This window comes from Lindgomyces ingoldianus (genome assembly GCF_010093535.1).
Source record: "Lindgomyces ingoldianus strain ATCC 200398 unplaced genomic scaffold BDR25scaffold_24, whole genome shotgun sequence".
In the NCBI taxonomy this organism is placed as follows: Eukaryota; Fungi; Ascomycota; class Dothideomycetes; order Pleosporales; family Lindgomycetaceae; genus Lindgomyces; species Lindgomyces ingoldianus.
Genome location: NW_022985185.1, coordinates 815,185 through 825,996, shown reverse-complemented (window position 1 = coordinate 825,996; position 10,812 = coordinate 815,185). Strand labels below are relative to the sequence as shown.

Below are 10,812 nucleotides of genomic sequence, written 5' to 3'. Positions count from 1 at the left end.
CTTCTAGTTATTAGTAGGGGACTTAGCCTATAGGTTAGCAGAGATCTAGTGTTAAATTAGTCCTAGAGGGTGACTTAGCCCTAGGACAAGCTTTTTTGTAGGCTTCTACTGCTATAGCTGCAGCTACATTAAGAGTAGTAAGGGGGATTAGAGCTTAAATACAAGTTAAAGCCCTTACAGAAATAAAATTAGAATAGTAAGAATCTTTAATAAGTGCTAGCAGCGCTACTTGCGCAGACTTAAAGAAGAGGAATAGAGCAGTTTTAAAAGATATAACTATGCTTACTGCACTTAAAGCATTAACTTTTCTTCCTGTAATTTTTACGCTTTCTAGAACTAACTAAAGCATAATTTAAATTAATTTTTATTATATTAGGGTCCTTATTTGCAACTGCGCTAGTTTAGGGGCGTATTAGGGCTTGTACAGGGAGGAACCTTATGTTATTATTGTAGGTAGTAATTAGGTTTGCATACACGTTAAGGTTGTTTAGAAGGGGTTCTCCTACTATAGCGCGTTATAGTTTAGTTAAGAGGGAGTTATATAGGGCTATAATTAGACCTATCTTATTTAGGCCTGTATTAGATGCAAGTTAGTAGAACTTAGCAAAGTGTAAAGTAAAGCTTTTTCTTTTTTATTATAAAGTGTTTAGGCAACTTAGGGCTGTTAACTTTTTATTTAAGTCTTTATAAGTTGCTTATAGAAATGCTATAAATTAATCTAAGTTAATAATATTCTTATTTATTAGTAAGTTAATTAAGGCTGTTACATTATAGTTAAGTTAAGAGTAGGCATATAGTAACTAAGAGTGTTTAAAGGGGAATTAGTCTGTGTTTCTTTTAAGTTTATATTAAAGCTTACATAGAAAAGAAAGTAGGTTTTTCTATTTTCTGTTAAACAGCAGAGGATTAAGGAGTTAGTTAGATTTTATTACTAGGTTAAAAAAGTTACAAGTTGTAGGCAGTGTTAGGCAGGAGAGAGTTAAGCTATCTCTAGACTTCTAGGTAAGCTTTAAGGCTAGTAAGTTCTTAGTTCTTACTACTATAACAGGAGTTAAGGCAGAAACAGACTACTTAATAACATAAAGCTGTTTTTTAAAGTCTTTTTAAAAAGCTTTAAAGCTTACAACATAGTAGCTTTCCTATAGAGTAAGCGCTTTTTAAAAGGCTTTTTAGCTTGCTTTAATAGCTTAGAGTTGTGCAAGTACTAAGCTTATTAAATTAGATTTAGAGGCTATTCTTAGCTAAAGTTTTAACATAATGTAATGTTATAATTATGCATAAGTAAGGTTATAGAGCTTTACAGAAGTCTAGTTTAATTACTATATAAGGTATTATAGTAGGTACAAGACATTGTGTAAGGAACAGAAAAGTTTAGGAGGAAATTAGTAATTAAATACTTAGCTTAGAAGTCTAAGCGCTTTAGGTATAAATTAAGCCTGTTCTAGGTTTAGTTAGTGTTAAGGCGATTTGTGCTTAAGTTCATGTCTGTGTTGTGTCGTGTTTGTGTCAGACGTGCACTAATAATACTCTAGTACGCGTCCAATACAGTTATGTCTGGGATCCGGGGAGGATACCGTGACAATAACTATAAAAAAGCTTTTTATAAAAGTTTTAAAGTAATTTAAAGTAAGTTTAGCCTTATAAAGAATATTAAAGCTAAGTATAGTATTTAAAATAATAACATATATAACTTTAGTAAAATAGACTTTATTATAAGCTAAATATTTATTAACTATACTTATACTTAAAACTTTACTTTAAGCTTTAAATAACACTTTATAAATATACTAGGCTAGTTTATGCTAATATAGCCTAGATTATGCTTAGTGTGTAAAAAATTAGCTATATTAGCTATAAATGCTATTTAAGAGAAAAATTCTTACACATATAGCTTAAGTATAGTTTTAATAATTACCTACTTTTTATTACTTAGCCTTTATAAGTTAGCTGTAAAATTAGCTTATAAAAGTTATCTAGTGCTATAGTTATTTATTATTCTTTAAAAGACTTTATATATAGCTATAGCATATTTTTTTTAAAAGTTTTATGTTTTATTTAAAAGTTTAAAGTATAAGCTATATTTAACATTTTTTTAGCATGTCTAAGTAGTGTTATTAGAAATGCATTAGTGTAAAAAAAGTAGTTTAGTAGAGTCTTAGTAAAAGTAAGCAACTTAGGTGTGTAAGCAACTCGCCTGTAAAGTACGTTACTAGTAAAAGTAAGTTTTCTAATATAATATAACAGCATAGGCAAGACAATAGGTCTAAATGCAGTAGGAATCCACTTAGAGGCGTATAGGAGTGCGTAGGGACTTAATGACCTGGGATCTCTGTTAACACCTATAGGCCTTGTACAAAGGATATTAGAAAACTACTAGGCTAGCTACGGGGGCGAGGTGCGACTAAATACATGAGGGAATAGGGGTAACAGCAGGGGTTGGGGCCAGGTCGGGGTCGGGGCCGATACGGGGGCCTTCCGGAGGTTCCGGGCCGCCCGAGATGGAACGATTCATGAGAATCGTTACAGCAAAAGGCAAGTGCAGGTATATACTTAACACATATAGAAGTTCTGACTGCACTTATTTGTAGTATAAACGCGACAAGGGCTTTCTCCTTAGGTAGGGTAAGGTATTGCTAGCTCTAAGCCTTCTCCTTCATTAAAGGTCGTCCGCGCTTCTAGTAGTATGTGGTATGGTAAGGGATCTCTTCTTCGGTCTCTACAGGAGAAGCATAGTCTGCAGGCACATCTATAGGGTCAGTTTGCGCTGGCACTTATCTGGCCAGTTCCATGTTTGCTGTGGTGTTGCAAATGGTGCCATTCGGGCCAGCACGACTCACAGCACAGCTCCAACCGCACCTCTAAACCTGAGGGTTCCCGCTTATGCCAAAAATAGAATGCACGTGATCTGCGTCCATGCTTCAAGAATCATGCGCCACACTTATCTCACAAGTCAGCCCCTGAGCTCATAAGCGAGTGCTCAGGCCATGGGACAGACTTTTTGGAATGACTGTACAGAAGGAGTTGCTTGCAGTGCGCGTGCTTGCCAAAAACGGCTAGCGCATTGCCACACTGAGTTCGGTATCTCATTGTCATTTTCTCCGCAGGACTCGTACTTCCAACCCGCAATCGAATATGCCTCCACGATTGAATATTGGATCATTTGCCCGTGGAATTCGGTACAGAGCGCAACGGCAATCGCAATGGCGAATCCAGCCCGTCATACGAACGGCGATACCCCGATGCCGCTTCTACTCGGACGAGAAAGACCCTCCTGTTGCAACTCGATCAAAACGCATTGATTCGCAATCTCTACCAGTGGTTAGCGAGGAGGCTGCAAAAATGGCTAAGATCACAGGCACGGAAGGCCCAGAATTGGAGCAGGGAACACCCATCGAGGAGGTCCGTCAAATCTCGACTCATCTTCCAGAGTGTGTTGACTTATACTTACTAGGTTGTTAAAGATGACAAAGAGGCGATATCGAAGCTCCCCAAAGTTATGCAGAACGCGCTCAAAGCAAAGCCCTTGGATTCGACACCCAAATGCTCCCGCTCGTACTCTACGACTACTACACCAACTACCGCCGGCGGGGTTGATTTGGGGCTCGTGGATTTCAACCTGAAAACAAGACCAGAAGTTCCAGGCGTGAAATTTGGGCTGCCAACACTCCCGATTCCTAAGGATGCGCACGTAAAACATAGATACGACCCAGTCGTTGACCAAGTCACCAATCTGCTCATGCGCCATGGTGAGAAGAGCGTTGCTCAACGGGTAAGATCTCGCCTCTGTTGCATGTCCTTAAAAAGATGTATTGGCTAACATTTCACTAAATAGAATATGGCCCTTATTCTTGAACATCTCCGCACCGCTCCCATTCCGACTATCAACCCAACCCGACCCTTAATTCCTGGTGCTCCTCCACCATCACACCTCCCTCTCAACCCTATATTATACCTCACCCTCGCCATAGACTCAGTCGCCCCTCTTCTCCGCATTCGAAGCCAGAGGGGTGCCGCGGGTGGTGGTGTTGCCTTGCAGATCCCGGTCCCCCTTGGCCAAAGGCAACGACGGAGAACAGCAGTCCAGTGGATTCTTGCAGCAGCGACGCGGCGGAGGCACGTAGGAAGTGGAAAGGGTGGATTTGCACAGAGAGTAGCGCAAGAGCTGATAAGCGTGGTTGAAGGACGCAGCGGGGTTTGGGAGCGAAGGAATGCCGTACACAAGCTGGGTGTCGCAGCAAGAGCAAACGTTGTCTTGCCTAGGAAGAGATGAGAGGAAACGGCGAGGATGCTTCAAGAGTCAGATCGGGGTATGAATGTACACTATCGGACCCTAGCATGGTGTCAGAGGGTATTCCGCTGTATCAATCTTCTTCACATATATGGATAGCCGGGAACTACATCCGACGCAATTGAGACCGTAGTTCATCCTCGTTGTGATCGACTCTGAGGCTGTGGCTGCTGCCCTGTCGGCTGTTGTCGGTGCACGTCCTCATCGGCAGCTGGATCTTCAGCGAGCATCATGTGATTGTGCCAAGTCACTGCCAAGAGATGCATCAAACAAACAGATAACACAGACTTGCCAGTCGTTTGATATAAATGTCTCGGTGTAGCTCACCTAGCTAGAAGGTACTGCATGGTAGCGAGCCGCAACTGTAAGAAAACCGTGAAGACGCTGTAAAGAACATGCGACATGAGGACAACCCATCATAGGATTCCAGGTGCCAAGCCCCTGCCCAGGTGTTCATCGCATCGTCCTCCAACCCCTCAACATTGCCCTAGACTAGCAGACGACCCACGACGTATCGTGTCCTTGTCGCGCTTATTGCCTCCGAAGCCCCATTCATTCACTCTTCAGCTAAATCCGCTCTTCCATATGTCTTTCACATCCACCACCGGTCTTGGGAACCTCTTGTTCTCTGACAGCGGTTAACAACTCGAGATCGCTCTATCCAGCTAGCCCTCGCTTTCTTTTCATTCTTCCATTTTCTTACCCCGCCGTGTCCATCCACTATCCATCTCCTCCTTCCGCTCGAGGCAATTGGTTGCTGTTGTTAGCGGACGCTCCGTTTGACAGCCTGGAGCTCCCTCCGATGATGACATAACTCCAGACGACTGCCCCAGGTACCCTTCACGGTACCACATCACCCCACACGCGCCCGCACCATCCACGTCCCTGTCTGCCTCCCCGTGATTCGCCGCTTCCACAGTAGGCTCTCTATTCGCAACCCTAATCGACTGCCATTCCGCAAGCAATTTCCACCGAGAACACTGTCTCCAACGGAACTACCGCCCACGTCTAAGTCAACACGCGTCACTACATCGCAGAAACGGCACCTACAGAAGCTCAGCAATAATGTCTCTTGAATCGGCGCTCGACGAAGAGAGGAGGGAGGTCATGGCGCTGCTGGAAGGGCGGCCATCTGTTCCTAGGCCACCGCGCACCGAAAGCCCCCTTGCCCGCGCGCAAAGCCCTGCTGCCGCAGTATCGCCAGTGCGGAGCATGCTCGACATTGGCCCAGCCCCATCCTCAGCTCGCCATGCCTCAGTTGCGGGCACTGGCGTCGGCATCGCAACTCCCTATGGCAGCATGCTCGACCCTTCCTCCCCACGAGCGAATCGAAGCTCCAGTCGCGGACCTACGTCTCCGCCGCCCTCTGCTCGCAGCCTTGCAAGTCCCAGAGCGAACCCTGAAGCCGCCTACCAGTTCGAGATGATGCCGACCATAGAGGCCCACTCCATGCCCAAGCGGGTGTCACAAGGAGGAAAGAAGAAATCAAAAGGCGCCATGTCTGCAATATACGGAAACTCATCCGATTTACATCATGGCGGCACGAGAGATCGAGAGCGGCACAATTCTCTAGGTGGACTCCTCGGCAAAGGCAAATCAGGCTCGCCAGATCCTGGCAGGTCAGCGTCTCCCGGAGGACGAAAGCTTAATACCAACTCGTTTAATTTGATGCCTGATCCTAAGAAATACGTAACGGACTCGGGGAAGATTGTGGATATGCAGAGTGCATACCGAAGATTGTCGGACGCTGCTCTCCTCCGTTCGGGCGGGGCACTCTCTACGTTGCCTGTTCGTAAGGGCTCAGATCCCGTGAAAGGAGAATCACTTGCGCCCGGTGGGGGAGTGCGATTAGCGATGGACGATTTCGGTGACGATGAGGCTGCGGTGGATTCAAGCGAAGACGACGATTCAGATGCAAGTTCAGAAAGGGGAGACTGGAGTTCGTCGAAGAGGAGAGGAAGACGACGTACCAGACAAAGCGACGAGACTGAAAAGCGCGGTGCTGAGAAGAAGAAACCGAAGAGTCTCTTGGCAGCAGCTGAGGACGAACGTAAGTGCTTTGTGCGGCTTTCACTTGAAGCGCCGTCATACTGAGACTCTTCTAGGTAAAGAAGTATCATCGAGCTACAAAGTCAGGTCTTTACTCGAACCTACCGTCACCGTCACGAGCCCGGATGGCGAGAAAATGACAAGCAAGAAAACTGGGGTCCATCCCCACACCAACTTCGATCAGGGCGGATCGGGATACTCAACCCCCTTCAGTTCTGACACTGAGGCTGACTTTAACGAAATAAAGTCAGCACAGCAGCTAGCTATGAATATCTCCCCAATCCATTCAAGTCCCGAGGCGCATCGTTGTGTCCGACAAGTCATTCGCGGAAAGTGGCGCCAGTTCCAGGAGGACGCTGAGAAAGGCCTACGACGGCAGCGGGTTTACCTCGTTGCAACTGATCTCAGCGAAGAGGCCGCTTATGCTTTAGAGTGGACAATTGGCACGGTCTTGCGAGATGGTGATACTCTCCTAGCTGTGTATGCCGTTGATGAAGAAATTGGCGTCGGCGGCGATTCCTCTGGGGCTGGCACAAGTGGAGGCGCTACGGCCCAGCAGGAGTCAGACTCTTTGTTGAAGACACTCTCAAGTCACGGAGGCTTGTCAAACGAAGGACTTGGGCCCGGACCCTCACCATTGCATAATAGTGTGTCAGCATCCGAAGCGGATGTTAGCACCATGGGAAAAGCGGAGAAAGAGCGATATCAGGCAGCGGTGGAGGTATCAGATCGATGCGTCAAATTGCTTAGAAAGACACGCTTGCAAGTCCGGGTTGTGGTGGAGGTTTTCCATTGCAAGAGTCCAAAGCACATGATCACGGAAGTGGTGAGCACGAAACACCTTTTGACACTACTGGCGTTCTACTGACAGACTTGACAGATTGATTTTCTCGAGCCAACATTGGTCATCCTCGGATCTAGAGGCCGAAGCGCTCTAAAAGGGTATACCTACCTTTAATCTGTTCACCGCATGAAAGCTGATCGTTTCGCAGTGTCCTATTGGGCTCTTTCAGTAATTACCTCGTCACGAAGTCCTCCGTCCCAGTGATGGTCGCTCGAAAACGCCTTCGAAAACACAGCAAATATAAGCGAAAAAATCTGCGACTATCCAATGTGCTCACGAATCCAACCGGGAAACTTGCAAACGCCAAAATTGATTGATCCATCTGTCTGGAGATTTGTCATGTGGTCTCAAGATTGTTCATCTGGGCTGAGCGCAGTGGGATGTGCGATGGCGGGAAGTTGGAGTTGCGAAACGGAAACAGTTTGGCGATTGATGAGGAAGGTTTGGTTTGGCTGTTTCTTGCACCTCGGTTGTTTGGGGGCTATTTTTGTTCGCTTTCGGTTTCATGCAAGATGCGCTTCAGATCATGAACTCTATGGAGGTGCTTGAGATGGCCTTTTTGGCATCTCGAGATGGCACACCTGTGCAACTGGTAGAAATTATGGATTGCTGTAGGCTCTTTTCTTTTTTTCTTTCTAGGAAGTCAAGTGTATTTTGTTTGATTATGATACGATCGAAATCTGCCTTATCTACGCTGCATATTCATATTTGTTCTGTAAACGCAACGGAATGATTCTTGAGGGGCGTTTGTTCCCGACGTCAGTGTCATACTGACCCGCCCACCAGGTTACTCCCCAAACATCACCACCCCAGACGGCTCGATACAATTGTGGCGCCGAACGGTAATGCAGAAATATCTCAATGCCAAGAGGACCTCGATGAAAGGATTCCATGTCATTGAAAAAGAGATCTAGCTGCCTTGCTATCCCACATCAGCGCTCTGTTACATCTATTTGCTCCTAAACCATCATTAGGGTTCTACGCATGCTTCCTCCAATGTCTGATCCTTTCCCTCGAATGGGACATTGCGAGTTCCTGGAAATTGACAGAGACGACCTCGATACGTCGACTCTGCACGCGCACGTGGTTGGCGAAAATGCAAGACGCGGGATACTCGTCGACCGGCATCCCTGGGTATCCGACACTTCTTCGATTGACGCCGAAACTTTATTGCAAGACCTCGGTCGGCTGGCGCCGACTGTTGCGAAAGACTTTGTGCCGAAAAGCAAGGCCGTGGATGATTTGGTGTTCCGCCTCATCAATGATGTGGAGAATATCGCCGAGGAAGAGACGTCGTTTGTTGCGTTAAGTTATTGCTGGAAGGATGGGAGTATGGTATCTCCACGGAAGGAGGTTTCTCCTGTGGGTAACCTACCGTTTGGCTGGGTGAGAGAAGTGGAACAGTTTCCACTTCCTACCTCGCCTGCCATGTTCCAGGCTGTGCTACGGGAGAGGCAAACTGAAAGCGAGGGACTATGGTTTGATCAGGTATGCACCGTAGGGCCAACAGCTCGAACTAACATTAAAGTGTCTTCAGGTGTGCATCAACCAGGACGACGAAGAAGAAAAGGCAGCCGCTATTGGTGCAATAGACACAATCTATAGGAACGCCAGAACAGTCGTCGTCGCACTCGATGATATTGTGGCTGATGAGAAAGAAGTCGCCTTTCTTCGACACTATCTCGATCAGTACACCTATTCGAATCTTCCAGTTTATCAACATCCGAATAGAGGCCTTAATCCACCCTTTATGCATGCTCAGAGCCCGTTCAGATTATTTTTCGAACGCATTCTGAGCTCTACCTTCTTTGAGAGAGCGTGGTGCGGACATGAGATGAGATTAGCCCGTAGCCATGTGTTCTTGGTTCCTTGCCTTACCGGGGTGGATGACGGTTCATACTCCTTCATACGCTTCACTGGTGCCTTCTTCCTCCACATGCTTACACTCGCCATGGAAATCGTGAGCGTATATCCAAAACACCAGGCTAGAAAAATATCACTACAGCAACTCTTCAACCGCCGAGCCAAGATGCAAGAGCGGGAAGTGCTGCTCGCAAGGAGTCCGGTTACGCCTCTAACTCCTATGATAGAACCCTTTACGTATGTTACGGCTATAGCAGAGACCTTCAAGATGAAAGCAAATGGAAGCCCTAGACTTCCAGAATACCTTCGAAGGCTTGACGCGAATCGGGACAAAACCTGCATTGCACTGAATGCTTCCGGTCTTCCTTTAGTTCTTAAGCCAGTCTCGCCACTTCAGAGACCTAGCATAGAAGATGAATGTCTTCGCCAGCTTCTCCTAGTCGGCCTTGCAGCACGAGACCCCGTATCTCTCTGCACGACCGGGCCGCCTCTTCAACTCCACGACGGCTCTGTATCCTGGCTGGCTCGGCCTACAACACTTGATATTGTGTCATCATCACAATCGCTGCCCCGTTTCAAACCTCCCACTACACAAATCACGCAAGCTTCGGACGGCAGAGCAGAATACGTCCAACTTGATCTGGTATTCCTAGAACTTCCGCACCGCGCATACCCAAACCCTAATTTCACATCCCACGTCCAACGCGCGCGTACCATCATCGATCTGTGCCTTCAATTCACAATCCCTAGTCACCCAACCTGGACATCCTGGCAAATTCCCAACCACACACGCGCCCCGTCTATGAAGAACATATTTGTCCAAACCCTCGCTTGTTGTTTCGAATGCGGGGCAAACTGGCTTCTCGATCTGTCCACGCGGTACCAACCGAGTGCTCAATCACTGTCGAGAGAAGTCGTAGACGTTTTCTGCAGCCCTCTGTTCCAAATCCAGAATTACGTCACTACGCCAGAAGGTCGTCAAAGCTTCACACTGCTGCTGAACTTCCTGAGTGTGTTGATTACACATGGTATTCCCTGGGCATCTTCTGCAACAGAACGTTCGCATGGCCCGATGGTTGTTACACTCCCATCCACACACCCTTCTTCATCTCCCTCCTCTATCTCTACCTCTGCACCCATCCCACACCCAATCTCTGCCCCAACTCCCAACTCATGTTTCTCCAAAGCAATCATCTTCGCTCCCTTCGAATACTCAAAACAACTCCTTGTCGCCGTCCCGCAAGCCGTCAAATCCACCGACTATGACTCTCTAGCTCGAGGCTGGATTCTAACGGCTATGAACCCATATACAGGGAGTCCGCCGGGACCGGTCGTGAATTGGACACTGCAGGGTAAGTCTAGAGTTTTTGGAGATAGGGGGTTTAATGCAGGATTAGCGGAGGGGAAGGGACGCGGGGGGCATAGGGTGTTTGGGCCACCGAGGGCATTGGTGGGAGGGGGAGGGTAGCAATGATGAGGAAAGGAGTGAGTCAATATCGAGGATCTTGGACCGGTTCTAAGATATGGGTGGCAAGTGTAGATACATTTTTCTTCATTGTGAATATTAGCGGTTATATTTTCTTACAAGGAACACATATGCTGTTTGCTGAAGTGTATGTTTAGGTGTAAAAGTCGAATGGTTGAATGGGATGTTTTCAAACAATTCAGCCTCTCCCGCTTCAATTAATGGAATACCCAAATGTGTTATTCAGAATCAGAAACCAAACCCAGTATCCTCAGCCCTACGGCGATGATTAATTCACCTCAA

At 46.7% G+C, this 10,812-nt stretch overlaps 3 protein-coding genes across 3 annotated transcripts; all 3 read left to right on the top strand.

Annotated features, from left to right (window-relative positions):
• Positions 1 to 3,120: 3,120 nt before the first annotated feature.
• On the top strand, positions 3,121 to 4,463 carry BDR25DRAFT_290381 (ribosomal protein S7). The gene is made up of 3 exons (XM_033688512.1): positions 3,121 to 3,399; positions 3,452 to 3,769; positions 3,833 to 4,463. Exons 1-3 carry the CDS (start codon positions 3,133 to 3,135, stop codon positions 4,268 to 4,270), a joined length of 1,023 nt encoding a protein of 340 aa, XP_033545452.1. The 5' UTR covers positions 3,121 to 3,132; the 3' UTR covers positions 4,271 to 4,463.
• Positions 4,464 to 5,248: 785 nt separating this feature from the next.
• BDR25DRAFT_56130 (uncharacterized protein) lies at positions 5,249 to 7,592 on the top strand. The gene is made up of 4 exons (XM_033698748.1): positions 5,249 to 6,338; positions 6,394 to 7,163; positions 7,218 to 7,279; positions 7,330 to 7,592. Exons 1-4 carry the CDS (start codon positions 5,354 to 5,356, stop codon positions 7,496 to 7,498), a joined length of 1,986 nt encoding a protein of 661 aa, XP_033545451.1. The 5' UTR covers positions 5,249 to 5,353; the 3' UTR covers positions 7,499 to 7,592.
• Positions 7,593 to 8,165: 573 nt separating this feature from the next.
• Positions 8,166 to 10,512, top strand: BDR25DRAFT_231222 (uncharacterized protein; the record flags this gene model as incomplete). The annotated part of the gene is made up of 2 exons (XM_033685372.1): positions 8,166 to 8,669; positions 8,719 to 10,512. The coding sequence occupies 2 exons, from the start codon at positions 8,166 to 8,168 to the stop codon at positions 10,510 to 10,512; spliced, it is 2,298 nt and encodes a 765-aa protein (XP_033545450.1).
• Positions 10,513 to 10,812: the final 300 nt, after the last annotated feature.

Excerpts from the sequence above, each read along its gene's own strand:
- BDR25DRAFT_290381 (XM_033688512.1), top strand. The coding sequence starts at position 3,133 with ATGCCTCCACGATTGAATATTGGATCATTTGCCCGTGGAATTCGGTAC. Across the intron at positions 3,400-3,451 it reads AGGGAACACCCATCGAGGAG|GTTGTTAAAGATGACAAAGA; the intron begins GTCCGTCAAATC and ends TATACTTACTAG. Across the intron at positions 3,770-3,832 it reads AGAAGAGCGTTGCTCAACGG|AATATGGCCCTTATTCTTGA; the intron begins GTAAGATCTCGC and ends TTCACTAAATAG.
- BDR25DRAFT_56130 (XM_033698748.1), top strand. The coding sequence starts at position 5,354 with ATGTCTCTTGAATCGGCGCTCGACGAAGAGAGGAGGGAGGTCATGGCG. Across the intron at positions 7,164-7,217 it reads AGCACATGATCACGGAAGTG|ATTGATTTTCTCGAGCCAAC; the intron begins GTGAGCACGAAA and ends CAGACTTGACAG. Across the intron at positions 7,280-7,329 it reads GGCCGAAGCGCTCTAAAAGG|TGTCCTATTGGGCTCTTTCA; the intron begins GTATACCTACCT and ends ATCGTTTCGCAG.